Source organism: Notothenia rossii, assembly GCF_949606895.1.
Source record: "Notothenia rossii genome assembly, chromosome: 9".
Taxonomy (NCBI): domain Eukaryota; kingdom Metazoa; phylum Chordata; class Actinopteri; order Perciformes; family Nototheniidae; genus Notothenia; species Notothenia rossii.
This window is the reverse complement of record NC_136907.1, coordinates 74,702,027-74,715,880: the sequence shown is the minus strand read 5'-3', so window position 1 is coordinate 74,715,880 and position 13,854 is coordinate 74,702,027. Positions and strand designations below refer to the sequence as shown.

The 13,854-nt window shown below is 41.5% G+C and overlaps 3 protein-coding genes across 3 annotated transcripts; all 3 read left to right on the top strand.

Moving 5' to 3' along the window:
• Window positions 1-49: 49 nt before the first annotated feature.
• LOC307019781 (tripartite motif-containing protein 16-like) lies at window positions 50-2,697 on the top strand. Its single transcript, XM_079650886.1, has one exon. It carries the CDS (start codon window positions 132-134, stop codon window positions 1,794-1,796), a length of 1,665 nt encoding a protein of 554 aa, XP_079507012.1. The 5' UTR covers window positions 50-131; the 3' UTR covers window positions 1,797-2,697.
• A 537-nt stretch (window positions 2,698-3,234) lies between these two features.
• LOC307019959 (rho GTPase-activating protein 12-like) lies at window positions 3,235-9,942 on the top strand (the record flags this gene model as incomplete). Its single annotated transcript, XM_079651055.1, has 6 exons — window positions 3,235-3,334; window positions 4,446-4,544; window positions 4,716-4,793; window positions 5,620-5,754; window positions 7,120-7,225; window positions 8,135-9,942. 6 exons carry the CDS (start codon window positions 3,235-3,237, stop codon window positions 8,307-8,309), a joined length of 693 nt encoding a protein of 230 aa, XP_079507181.1. The 3' UTR covers window positions 8,310-9,942.
• A 1,085-nt stretch (window positions 9,943-11,027) lies between these two features.
• LOC307019778 (tripartite motif-containing protein 16-like) lies at window positions 11,028-13,570 on the top strand. The gene has a single exon (XM_079650883.1). The coding sequence runs from the start codon at window positions 11,110-11,112 to the stop codon at window positions 12,775-12,777; it is 1,668 nt and encodes a 555-aa protein (XP_079507009.1). The 5' UTR covers window positions 11,028-11,109; the 3' UTR covers window positions 12,778-13,570.
• The last annotated feature ends 284 nt before the right edge of the window (window positions 13,571-13,854 follow it).

Genomic DNA, 13,854 nt, shown 5'->3' with positions numbered 1-13,854 from the left:
CCAGCATGTGGGTAAAGTAAGAGCTGATAGGCCACATTCACTGCACACACACATGCTGTTCAGATCACAGCTCACATAGTTTCAGGTTTCAGGAAGTGAAACCCAGACACTCGCTGCCACTGAGAGGAGAAATGGCGCAGAAAGGAGTTCAGCTGGACCGGGAAACCTTCTCTTGTTCGATCTGTCTGGATCTACTGAAGGATCCGGTGGCTACTCCCTGTGGACACAGCTACTGCATGAAGTGTATTAAAGGCTTCTGGGACGGAGAGGATGAGAAGAAGATCCACAGCTGCCCTCAGTGCAGGCAGAGCTTCACACCGAGGCCTGTCCTGCTGAAAAACACCATGTTAGCAGCTTTAGTGGAGGAGCTGAAGAAGACTGGACTCCAAGCTGCTCCTGCTGATCTCTGCTATGCTGGAGCTGAAGATGTGGCCTGTGATGTCTGTACTGGGAGAAAACTGAGAGCCTGTAAGTCCTGCCTCGTGTGTCTGGCCTCTTATTGTGACAAACACCTCCAGCTTCATAATGAATTACATGTCTTGAAAAAACACAAGCTGGTGGAGCCCTCCAAGAAGCTCCAGGAGAACATCTGCTCTCGTCACGACGAGGTGATGAAGATGTTCTGCCGCACTGATCAGCAGTGTATCTGTTATCTCTGCTCTGTGGACGAACACAAAGGCCACGACACGGTGTCAGCTGCAGCAGAGAGGACTGAGAGGCAGAGAGAGCTGGAGGGGAGTCGACTAAACATCCAGCAGAGAATCCAGGACGGAGAGAAGGAGGTGAAGCTGCTTCAGCAGGAGGCGGAGGCCGTCAATGGCTCTGCTGATAAAGCAGTGGAGGACAGTGAGAAGATGTTCACTGAGCTGATCCGTCTCATGGAGAAAAGAAGCTCTGATGTGAAGCAGCAGCTCAGATCCCAGCAGAAGAGAGAAGTGAGTGGAGTCAGAGAGCTCCAGGAGAAGCTGGAGCAGGAGATCTCTGAGCTGAAGAGGAGAGACGCTGAGCTGAAGCTGCTGTCTCTCACAGAGGATCACAACCAGTTTCTGCTCAGCTACCCCTCCTCACTGCCAGCCCTCAGTGAAGCTACACACTCCTCCAGCATCAACATCCGTCCTCTGAGCTACTTTGAGGACGTGACGGCGGCCCTGTCAGCAGTCAGAGACAAACTACAGGACGTCCTGAGAGAGGAATGGAGAAACGTCTCACCGACTGAAGTGGAGGTTTTACTGTCAGCAGCAGAGCCCACCACCAGAGCTGGGTTCTTAAAATATTCACAGGAGATCACTTTGGATCCAAACACAGCATACACACGGCTGTTATTATCTGAGGGGGGCAGAAAAGCAACAAACATGGAACAAGACCAGTCTTATTCTAGTCACCCAGACAGATTCACTGTATTGCGTCAGGTCCTGAGTAGAGAGAGTCTGACTGGACGTTGTTACTGGGAGGTGGAGTATAGAGGGAGAGAAGTTGAAGTAGCAGTCGCATACAAGAATATCAGCAGAGCAGGGGGTGGATGTGGATTTGGACTCAATGACAAATCTTGGTCCTTAGATTGTAATAAAAACAGTTATAAATTCCATTACAACAGAATCAAAACTCCCGTCTCAGGTCCTCAGTCCTCCAGAGTAGGAGTGTACCTGGATCACAGAGCAGGTATTCTGTCCTTCTACAGCGTCTCTGAAACCATGACTCTCCTCCACAGAGTCCAGACCACATTCACTCAGCCGCTACATGCTGGAGTTTGGCTTTATGGTTTAGGAGCCACAGCTGAGTTGTGTAAACTGAAATAGCCTGAAGTCATTTGAGGAACTCTTCTACTTCTTAAACTCATTGTGTCCATCATTGTTGCTGAGAGCTGATTGCTCATGTCTTCACTGCACAGAGATCAGCTGTCAATCAAACATTATGGGATGTGCTTTAACATCTTCTCATGAGTTGTTCTGTAGATGTTGGAGTTTCTTTAGGCGGCGCTCCTTCCTGTGTCTGTTTAGCCATGGAGGCTGTCACTGCTCAGGAGGATTTCTGTTAACCTCGACTCATATTTCTCTGCATGGAAATGTAAACGTTGCTCTAAATATTAGTTGAATATCGATATTGATTTATTTGTATGTTGTTGTTTCTCTTCTAAAGCTTGAGTCTTCAGAGAGAAAGCAGCAGAGCTTGTTTCATTGTAGATATTTTATTCTGGCCACTTTCTCAACAATAGAGACATTTATAATTACATGTATTCTTTTTGACGAATTATATATTATGGTTGCTTCCCAAATTAACAAACATATGAGTTCCCAGATGGTTATAACACTTATTTAATCATAACATGTTTATTTAAAATGATATTACTTACTGTCATGATCATAATCAATAAGTCAATCATTTATTATTCTCCTCTCAATAGATTAGAGTCTTTGTTTGGGAAATAAATTGTATAATATTAGTTATTGTTTTGCAGACTAATTGTTGTTGTTGTTGTTGTTGTTGTTGTTGTTGTTGTCCAAATAGAAAGTGGGTACTCTGATGTTTTATAGAACATTAATTATCATGATAATAATCAAAAAGTAAATCATGTATTATTCTGTTTGAAATAGCTGAGATGAATCACATGTATGGTGTGGATGAAGTGAAACTGATCATGAAATCGTTGAACAGACTTTACTGATGGGATGTGTGATCAAATTAAATGTTTAGATATTAATAAAGGTTTGTCTTTCAAAAATAAAAAAGGATGTTCTTCTTGTATTATGTCCAAGATGCCAAAACATTTAACAATTTGCATTCAAATCATTTCACTATTCCACATTTCTCCACTAAGTTCAGCAGTTTGTAGCTAAAAGCAGCAGCCACCATTCAACTGTTACAATATTCAGCTTTTTCTGCATTTTCAGCCGGAAATGCATTTTCTAGTCTAACTACAACTGCCTTCCTCCATGAAACTACCAGCTTTCTGTGGTGAGTATTTCACTATATTTAAATGTGTATACTTGTGGAAGCCCATTCTCTAAAAAGGAAAGTTTCATAGTTAACATTGGTGAAAGTAGCTTAGTACATTTACTCAAGTAATGTAGACTACTTAAGTATAATTCGGGTACTTCTACTTCCACATCATTAATACAAATCTGCAGATTAATTAAGGTATTAAAGAAATGTAGTGGAGTAAAAGTACACAATTTACCTCTGATATGTAGTGGGGTAGCAATACATTTACTCAAGTAAAGTAAAAGTACCTAAAAAATGGACGCCTCGGACAACAAGAAGACGAGACACAAGCTGAAGAAGTTCCTGACGCGCCGGCCCACTCTGCAGGCCGTCAGAGACAAGGGATACATCGAAGGTACCAGAGAGCCATGGGTTATCTAGGAACACAAGTCTGAGTCGTATTTATTACACAATGTGTGAAGAGGGTTCAGTCTTTGGAGTCCTGGCGTGTTATGGAGTCCAAAAGGCAGCAGAAACTTTGACTTATTCTTCGTAGAAATCAATAAATGTTCATGACATTTTTAAGGAAGTATTCTATTGCTGCAGGGTTTTAGAAAAACGCTCAACTGTAAAACAAGGCATGTTTATTTCTGTAGCTCACGACAGGCCGTGGTATATGGCCATTATATCACCGCTAAGGGGCGTGGTTCGGCCCGACGCGAAGCATGCAGTTTGCAATCGACCGGACTTCTTTCTGCAGATGTGAGCGTCCTTAACAACGGTCAACAAGTCCTTGCTGCACATTATCCCTTACATGTTTCCATCTTAAGCTTTGTTAGTTAGTTAGTTAGTTAGTTAGTTAGTTAGTTAGTTAGTTAGTTAGTTAGTTTCGTAACGGACGTAATGTAACAGTTGTAGCTTTTCTCAGACGTGGAGGGATACTGACTTGTTGTGAAATTCTACCCGTGATATACGCTCATTATATCACGGCTAAGAACCAATCAGATTGCTTGATTTGACCTTAAACATTAAAGCATTCAGATAAAGTGCAACAGAGACACATTTAAGTGTGACGCTAATTAAAAAGCCAAGAGACAACAGATTAAAACAAGCCAGACAAATGTAACTTGTTTTGTATATACCTTACAGACATTGGATCACCAAATGTTTTACCATCACTTGCCTCTCAGGTTTCACTACTACACATACTAATGCTGTATAAGTAAATAGTATTTAGATTTTCCTAACATAATTCCAATTGCTTTAACCTAACAATATCACATTTTTATATTTAATGTGTCTTCCATTGTGCCAGTTTTCCACAGGAATCAGGAAGTCAATGTTTATAGTGATAATATTATATTACATTCTTATATGTGTTGTGTGAAGTCTTAGGCTGACAGAATTCATACAGTTTGACTTAACAGAAAGTAATCTGGCACAGCTTCTAGATCAGATTAAAGAAACACTAAGCGAGGACTCTGGACTGTTGTCATGACGCTGGTTGTGTCTCTCCCTGTCTTCAGATCAGGTGTTCGGCTGCAGTCTGTCCACTTTGTGTCAAAGAGAGAACGGCTCCGTGCCAATCTTTGTCACGATGTGCATCGACCACGTGGAGAACAATGGTGGGTTTCACACATGTGCCACTTTACCTTGACCTTTGACCTCAGTTAAGGAAGTTATTTCAGTCATAAAGAAGGTTCATGATAACACAGGTACAGTCACATTCAGAGTGACCATATCAATAATCTAGATCACTGAACTGATTTATGGCTTCCTCCCATGATCCTTTGCAGGTCTGTGTGTAGACGGGCTGTACAGAGTCAGTGGGAACCTGGCTATCATACAGAAACTACGCTTTGCTATCAATCATGGTAAGTTTCTATTAGTTATACACAAGAAAACACAAGGGGACAAAGTCAGGAATGAGTCATAATATTATCACACTTTATTTATATTGCACCTTTCAAACCGAGTTAGGGCCGTAACATAAACACAAGACCTACAACCCCAGTCCCTTCGTCTCAAAGTCAACCGCTTTTTGAGTAAGAAGACTGAAATATGATTATTTTTCAACATAAAATATGTCAGTAAATATCCCACTGTTCAATATAAAGCTGCAAAAAGAATGAAGAAATTAAGAATTACAATCAGAGTGTGTATACATGCATATTAACAATAGAAAGATGTATCTGTAGAGTACACATTATAAAAAAATACGCAATACAAAAACATACAGCATCATTTAGAAAACACTATAACAGACTAACCTCCTCGATCACTAAACATAGGATATATACGTTATAAAATGTGCAAGTTGTTGTAAAATGGAAAATAAGGTCATATTTGAGGGCATTATGTACGAATTGTTTAGGTTTATTGAAGTTAGATAGAAATCTGTGTGAAATTGAAATAGTTTATTGCCTCGTGTTTACATTTTTACTTCTGCCGAAAGCATTTACGCTTCACAAATTCTGAAGGTGGTTTTAATATGTGGAGATGATCCTTTTGAACAAAACGTGCAAGTATCATAACGTGTGTTAGCCACAGAGCTTATTTTCTGCTAAAACCCAATGGTAAATCCCAATACATCACCCCTGCCTCACTTTATCCCGATTTAAATGTCTGGTTTCATTTCCTTACCTAAGACTTTACCTGCGTCTGTGTCCGGGTCTCTGAGTGAAGGGTTTGTGTTTGCAGATGAGAGGGTGAACCTGTCAGACTCCAAGTGGGAGGACTTCCATGTGATCACTGGAGCGTTGAAGATGTACTTTAGAGAGCTGCCGGAGCCTCTCTTCACCTACGCTCTCTTCCACGACTTCATCAACGCAATCAGTACGTGAAACACACAGCTGCACCAACACCATCTGCAGTCATTCACGCATTTACTCTGAAGTCAGTCTACTGTCTGTAACACCAGGAAGCCTCTCTGATGCAGGGCCTCGCACGGCTAAGTACGGTATAGTTAGGCCTTGGTAGGTCTGGCTCACTTTATGCTGCGTTTCCATTACAGTTTAGTAGCTGGGCAGTAACTATAGTAACGCAGTGTAGGCGGAGCCGTGACGTCATCTTCAATGCGAACCACAGAAAACCAACATCAGCCGTTAGCTGTTAGCACTCAGAGCTCACAGCTCCTCATATCTGTTCAGAAACTAGACAAAAGTTAAACAAGTACAAACCACAGACTGTCTGTGTCATGGCGAATACAGTCGCTGGTTTATTTATGTCTGTAGGCCGTTGTTGTGAGTGTGGACGGTCGGAGCATATACAGCGTTAGCTTAGCCAAACTCCATTCAGAAAACACGCATTTTAAAAGGTTTTTCGCCTGCCGTCTGTCTGCAGACTTGTCAAAGCATTAATTCATGGTTTTTACTAACCGGTATCAGTATGTTGTTACTTCGGCATCACTTTGAAACGTGTATTACAATTAAATCACGGTCAAATATGTTCATTTTGTTGTAGTTCTAGCCCCCTTGCCAGCGATTCTCTCTAGTTTAGCATACTCAGCCCAGTTGTTGGACCCGTGCTACGCGCTGTAGTGGAAATGCGCCATAACTGAATTCTTCTCTTCTCAACTATCCTTTTATTTAGAGGAATTTCTTACAGTATGGAGATATTTTTGTTACAGATTCTTAAATACTTAATTTAGCATTTATTAGGTATTTTAGCTTTTGCAGTAAGATATTGAATCCTTTTTTTGCTCCAATTAAGTACACTACATCGTCATTGTTTCACTGACTAGGGTCATGTAAACAGCATATTAAGTTTCAATATTTCATACGCTGATGTTATTCCGATTTGAACAGCTTTCTTTGGACATACAGCACTTTCAGAATATGCGTTTCAATTTAGATTTCTTTACCACATTTTGCAACACAGCCTAGCAAACACCTAGCTTTTTTGTTGTTGTTGCAAAACAGTGATAAAGGAATGGAAGCTCGTTAACTGCAAGTTGATAAGGAGGGGGAGTAAGCATCAATCGCAAGGCTGCATGTAAACTGGATTATTTTAGAAATACTCTTTTTAAATATCTTTTGTAAACAGCGTAGTACTCATATTGTCTTTTATTGGGAATGAGTCAAACAATGTGCATATGTTGTGGATGTGGAAGTAGTCAGTGAAACAACAGAAGGAGGCATGAGACTCTTTGATGAATCCAGATGATTCACTTTGATAAATGTTGTGTTTTCTGTTGTGCAGAGAGTTCAGACCACAAGCAGCGGGTTCAGTCCATCAAAGATCTGGTCCGACAGCTGCCCGTCTGCAACCACGACACCATGCAGACTCTCTTCAAGCACCTCAGGAAGTGAGAAAAACACTCTCTTACTGCTCCATCATTTATGTTTCCTTTTCTTTTGCTTGCTGTGTATAATGCCGACTAATCAAATCACACTTTGTATGCCTTTCTCTGGCGACATCTGCGGCCTGAGGCATAATATATTTGAGTTGTCCGTCAGAAATAACTTCCAAATATCTGTCTGTCTGTACGCCTCGTTCTCCTGAACAGATTCCCAGGAATGCATAGAGGGAACCTTTTCAGATCTGGCACAAATGTGGACTGTGACTTAAAGATGAACTGATCAGAAATGTGCGATGAAAGCTAACTGCTAATTAGGACAATTTCACAAATAGGATCAAAATAGGCTGATGACAATTTGGACGAATTTGGTTGAGGCATACGATCGTGACTCTGTAATACTAGTATAGCGGATTTATGAGTTGATGACAATTGAAGAATATTGAGTTTCTCCTCCATATTTTTAGGCTTCTTCTCATTCTATAAATGTACACCTATATTTTCAGAAAATCACAAAATAAATCACGAATGAATGTATAAATACGTCTAAGAGTTTTTTACTCTTTTCTCCCCTGCTCAGGTTTGTATATTTCACCTAAAACACCCTAAATAAACCATCATACATATCTGATTATAAAAATACAACAGCATTACGGAGCAGATTGTAAACAGTATTTCTGAGAGAACATGTGTCGTATCTGCAACCACGTTTTTTGCACTACTAAAACCTGTGAATATTTACTTCATTATCTGACCGTCTATGTTTCCTGTAGATATTTAATTGCTCGTTTTACTGCACTGTTAGTGTAACGTTGTGTTATTATGCTGCTGCGTTGATTGTATTTTTGTAACACTGGTCAACAATTCTTGTCTTATGTCTGGATTTATTTTCAATTCCAAATGATGTGTCCTCTCCAGGGTGATCGAGTACGGCGAGGAGAACCGTATGACCACTCAGAGCTTGGCCATCGTGTACGGCCCCAAGCTGCTGCGCCCCGAACAGGAGATGTGGAACATCGCGGTCCACATGGTGTACCAGAACCAGATCGTGGAGCTCATACTGCTGGAGTACGAGAACATTTTCGGCAGGTAGAGAGACACGCTGGAGGACGAGCCTCTTGTTTTTCTCTCTCACTCTCCCAACGCAGCAGAGCTCTTCCTAACCCAGCGTGGCCCTGCCGAACACAGCCTGGCTCAGATCGGCTCGGCTCAGCTTCTCTTCATCTCAAATTGTAGTCACTGGCTTTCTCCTCTCGCACAACCTCCGGACCAAAGCTACGCAAACGTGTCATAAACCAAACCATAGATGTATCTAACTAGCGACCGAGAAACAGGTTTGCACTTTTCAGTATCTCATTTTCTCCTGCAGCTGCGTTTGTGCCACTTTACTGCAATAGTTGGCGTCCAAATGTCCCGACACTGGATTCCTAATACAGGGCCATAAACGCCTCGTCTACTGCACAGAGACCAAAGCATCCGTTGGCTCGAAGTAAGAAGGAGGCGTCAGTATTGGAGGTTGGAGACTGGACTGTATTGTATAACCTGTCACCACTCCTGTAAGAACCACACTGGGGAACCAAGAGAAGGAACCTAACTGCTGTGCTCGGCTTTAGACGTTTAGACACTAAGAGAAGCAACGTGGAGAAGAAGGGATGATATGGAACGCTTTTATTTAGGAATGATATGAACATTTACTGCCCTTTCCGTACAGTTCTCCCTTTGTCTTTCCTTTTATTTGAGCAGGAATGCTTCACCATCAAAATGACCACTCGTATATCAAATTACTCGACCCGTGTTTTCTTACGTTTTCGAAGATGATGTCGTTTTTCTTGTATCCCTCTACGGTAAGAAGAATTCAAAAAACTGTTTGATGAATTGACGTAAATTGGGACGTATTTTAAACCCTTTATTTAAAAGCTCTCACATTTTGTGCAGTAAAGATCAATTATCCCGTCACATGCTAGTAATTCCAATTTTTTTATACAACCTTACATTATAAAAGACATCAAAGTTTCACATCTGAGCATTATCGGACCCTCCGTGAGACTAGTCATGTGGAAGTGCTTTAAATAGTAAGCTCTTAATGAAGAATTCAAGATAAAATGGTGAATAATTGTCTTTTTGGAAAATTGTCATTCCTTTAAACGTTCCCTTTCTGCCTCTTTCCATCTCTTTCTTTGTTCTTCTTCCTGTATTCCTGAAACACTGGACCAGGGTCCTCTGAACACATGAGAGGTTTTCACTCTGTAATATATCTGCACGCCGCCTTCTCCATTTGGCTTTATGAACAAATCACCTTGCAGCAGCCAGAACTTGAAAAACAAAGAAATGGTACTCAGCTGTGTCTTTCCTTGACTCATGGATATTAAATGTTAAGGCCAACCGTCTTTGAACCATGACTCCATTGATACATCTGTACAGTGTTTATGTGTGTGCATGTGGACGAGGGTGGGGTGGACGGATGAATGGACTCAATGACAATATATTGTACAAATAGTGAATATAAATATGTATGCTTGGAATGTTAAAGAATATGATAAGAGGGAGCAATCACTATTGTTGTGATTGTTGTGAGACCAACCGAGGAATAAAGTTCTGAACTGGGGACGTGGAGGTTTACCTGAAGTTCAGGTAAATGAAAGATTGTTTGAATGTAACTTTGGAGAGTAACTGTTGGCTTTACCAAACTGGAATAAAGACCTCTGATAAGAGATATTTCCAAAGTAGATATGTGTTGTTCTTTTACTTATGCAAACATTTACATCTGCGTTACATAAACTGTGTAATTCAGTGTGAGGATCAAGAAGGTGACTTGTCTGATGATCATGCGTGTTAAAATGTCTGCATGCTTCTCCTGTATTTAATCCTTAATAGCTCATAATGAAAAAAAAAAAAAGCCATAAGACACAACATACAATATAGGTCAAACCTTTACAACTTCTACTTTCACGATTGATTTAGAAAGCAGAAGTTTATTGATATGTTTTAGTTTGTATAATTGATATACAAAATTACAATTTGACTACAGTGTAAGTCAGGTCAAAAGTCTCAGTAACATCTTGACTTCATATTTGATAAATTACACTAAATATCTCATATCTGACTTCCCATTCAATATATTAGATTTATTTTGTTCTAAATTGTATTCATCCGTCAGTAATTTCAGACAACTGTCAGAAACGTCCCACACACACACACACACACACACACACACACACACACAGACACAGACACAGACACAGACACAGACACACACAGACACACACACACCAAAGGCCTTTGCTAACCATTGTGTTTATGGGTGAACCTCCCATTTATTGACGTCAGACATCTCATTTAGTGTTTCTACACCTCACACTCTCCAAAACCACACACCCCTTCAAAAGAACATCTGATATGTAACTCCTTCAGCCTACTTTCAGCTGCACAAAATATTCAACTATTAACTTATTCAGCTATTACAGGACATTGAGGCTATACATTTACAGTAGAGGAAATAAGTAATTTATCCCCTGCAGAATTTGTAAGTTTACCCACTTATTTTACAACTAAAAGCTCTCTTCAAATGTAGAGCAGGTTGTAAGCGAGGCTCCGTTTGTAAATGAGGAAACAGTTCAGAGTGTCAGCGCTGCTCCACCTCCTGGAATGAGTCAGAGTTTGATAAGCCCTCCCTCTTCTTCCTGCTCTCAGACGCAGCCAGCTCCACTCTTTATTTCCTGGTTCCTCCCCTTCAGATCCACACTGAGGAGGATGGGTGTAACCAACATGTGGGTAAAGAACAAGAGCTGATAGGCCACATTCACTGCACACACACATGCTGTTCAGATCACAGCTCACATAGTTTCAGGTTTCAGGAAGTGAAACTCAGACACTCGCTGCCACTGAGAGGAGAAATGGCGCAGAAAGGAGTTCAGCTGGACCGGGAAACCTTCTCTTGTTCCATCTGTCTGGATCTACTGAAGGATCCGGTGACGACTACCTGTGGACACAGCTACTGCATGAAGTGTATTAAAGCCCACTGGGATGGAGAGGATGAGAAGAAGATCCACAGCTGCCCTCAGTGTAGGCAGAGCTTCACACCGAGGCCTGTCCTGCTGAAAAACACCATGTTAGCAGCTTTAGTGGAGGAGCTGAAGAAGACTGGACTCCAAGCTGCTCCTGCTGATCTCTGCTATGCTGGAGCTGAAGATGTGGCCTGTGATGTCTGTACTGGGAGAAAACTGAGAGCCTGTAAGTCCTGCCTCGTGTGTCTGGCCTCTTATTGTGATAAACACCTCCAGCTTCATAATGAATTACATGTCTTGAAAAAACACAAGCTGGTGGAGCCCTCCAAGAAGCTCCAGGAGAACATCTGCTCTCGTCACGACGAGGTGATGAAGATGTTCTGCCGCACTGATCAGCAGTGTATCTGTTATCTCTGCTCTGTGGACGAACACAAAGGCCACGACACGGTGTCAGCTGCAGCAGAGAGGACTGAGAGGCAGAGAGAGCTGGAGGGGAGTCGACTAAACATCCAGCAGAGAATCCAGGACGGAGAGAAGGAGGTGAAGCTGCTTCAGCAGGAGGTGGAGGCCGTCAATGGCTCTGCTGATAAAGCAGTGGAGGACAGTGAGAAGATGTTCACTGAGCTGATCCGTCTCATGGAGAAAAGAAGCTCTGATGTGAAGCAGCAGCTCAGATCCCAGCAGAAGAGAGAAGTGAGTGGAGTCAGAGAGCTCCAGGAGAAGCTGGAGCAGGAGATCTCTGAGCTGAAGAGGAGAGACGCTGAGCTGAACCTGCTGTCTCTCACAGAGGACCACAACGAGTTTCTGCTCAGCTACCCCTCCTCACTGCCAGCCCTCAGTGAAGCTACACACTCCTCCAGCATCAACATCCGTCCTCTGAGCTACTTTGAGGACGTGACGGCGGCCCTGTCAGCAGTCAGAGACAAACTACAGGACGTCCTGAGAGAGGAATGGACAAACGTCTCACCGACTGAAGTGAATGTTTTACTGTCAGCAGCAGAGCCCACCACCAGAGCTGGGTTCTTAAGATATTCACAGGAGATCACTCTGGATCCAAACACAGCATACACACATCTGTTATTATCTGAGGGGAGCAGAAAAGCAACATACATGGGACAACAACAGTCTTATTCTAGTCACCCAGACAGATTCACTGGATGGCGTCAGGTCCTGAGTAGAGAGAGTCTGACTGGACGTTGTTACTGGGAGGTGGAGTGGAGAGGGGGAAGAGTTGATGTAGCAGTCGCATACAAGAATATCAGCAGAGCAGGGGGTGAATGTGGATTTGGATACAATGACAAATCTTGGTCCTTAGATTGTAAACAAAACAGTTATTCATTTCGTCACAACAGTATCATCACTCCCGTCTCAGGTCCTCTGTCCTCCAGAGTAGGAGTGTACCTGGATCACAGAGCAGGTATTCTTTCCTTCTACAGCGTCTCTGAAACCATGACTCTCCTCCACAGAGTCCAGACCACATTCACTCAGCCGCTACATGCTGGAGTTGGGTTTGGTTATGGTTATGGAAACACAGCTGAGTTTTGTAAACTGAAATAGCCTGAAGTCATTTGAGGAAATCTTCTACTTCTTAAACTCATTGTGTGTCCATCATTGTTACTGAGAGCTGATTGTTCATGTCTTCACTGCACTGAGATCAGCTGTCAATCAAACATTATGGGATGTGCTTTAACATCTTCTCATGAGTTGTTCTGTAGATGTTGGAGTTTCTTTAGGCGGCGCTCCTTCCTGTGTCTGTTTAGTCATGGAGGCTGTCACTGCTCAGGAGGATTTCTGTTAACCTCGACTCATATTTCTCTGCAGGGAAATGTAAACGTTGCTCTAAATATTAGTTGAATATCGATATTGATTTATTTGTATGTTGTTGTTTCTCTTCTAAAGCTTGAGTCTTCAGAGAGAAAGCAGCAGAGCTTGTTTCATTGTAGATATTTTATTCTGGCCACTTTCTCAACAATAGAGACATTTATAATCACATGTATTCTTTTTGACAGATTATATATTATTGTTGCTTCCCAAATTAACAAACAAATGAGTTCCCAGATGGTTATAACACTTATTTAATCATAACATGTATATTTAAAATGATATTACTTACTGTCATGATCATAATCAATAAATCAATCATTTATTATTCTCCTGTCAATAGCTTAGAGTCTTTGTTTGGGAAATAAATTGTATAATATTAGTTATTGTTTTGCAGACTAATTGTTGAATCACATGTATGGTGTGGATGAAGTGAAACTGATCATGAAATCGTTGAACAGACTTTACTGATGGGATGTGTGATCAAATTAAATGTTTAGATATTAATAAAGGTTTGTCTTTCAAAAATAAAAAAGGATGTTCTTCTTGTATAATGTCCAAGATGCCATAACATTTAACAATTTGCATTCAAATCATTTCACTTTTCTACATTTCTCCGCTAAGGTCAGCAGTTTGTAGCTAAAAGCAGGAGCCACCATTCAACTGTTACAATATTCAGCTTTTTCTGCATTTTCAGCCGGAAATGCATTTTCTAGTCTAACTACAACTGCCTTCCTCCATGAAACTACCAGCTTTCTGTGGTGAGTATTTCACTATATTTAAATGTGTATACTTGTGGAAGCCCATTCTCTA

Coding starts and splice junctions, on each gene's coding strand:
- LOC307019781 (XM_079650886.1), top strand. CDS start 132: ATGGCGCAGAAAGGAGTTCAGCTGGACCGGGAAACCTTCTCTTGTTCG.
- LOC307019778 (XM_079650883.1), top strand. CDS start 11,110: ATGGCGCAGAAAGGAGTTCAGCTGGACCGGGAAACCTTCTCTTGTTCC.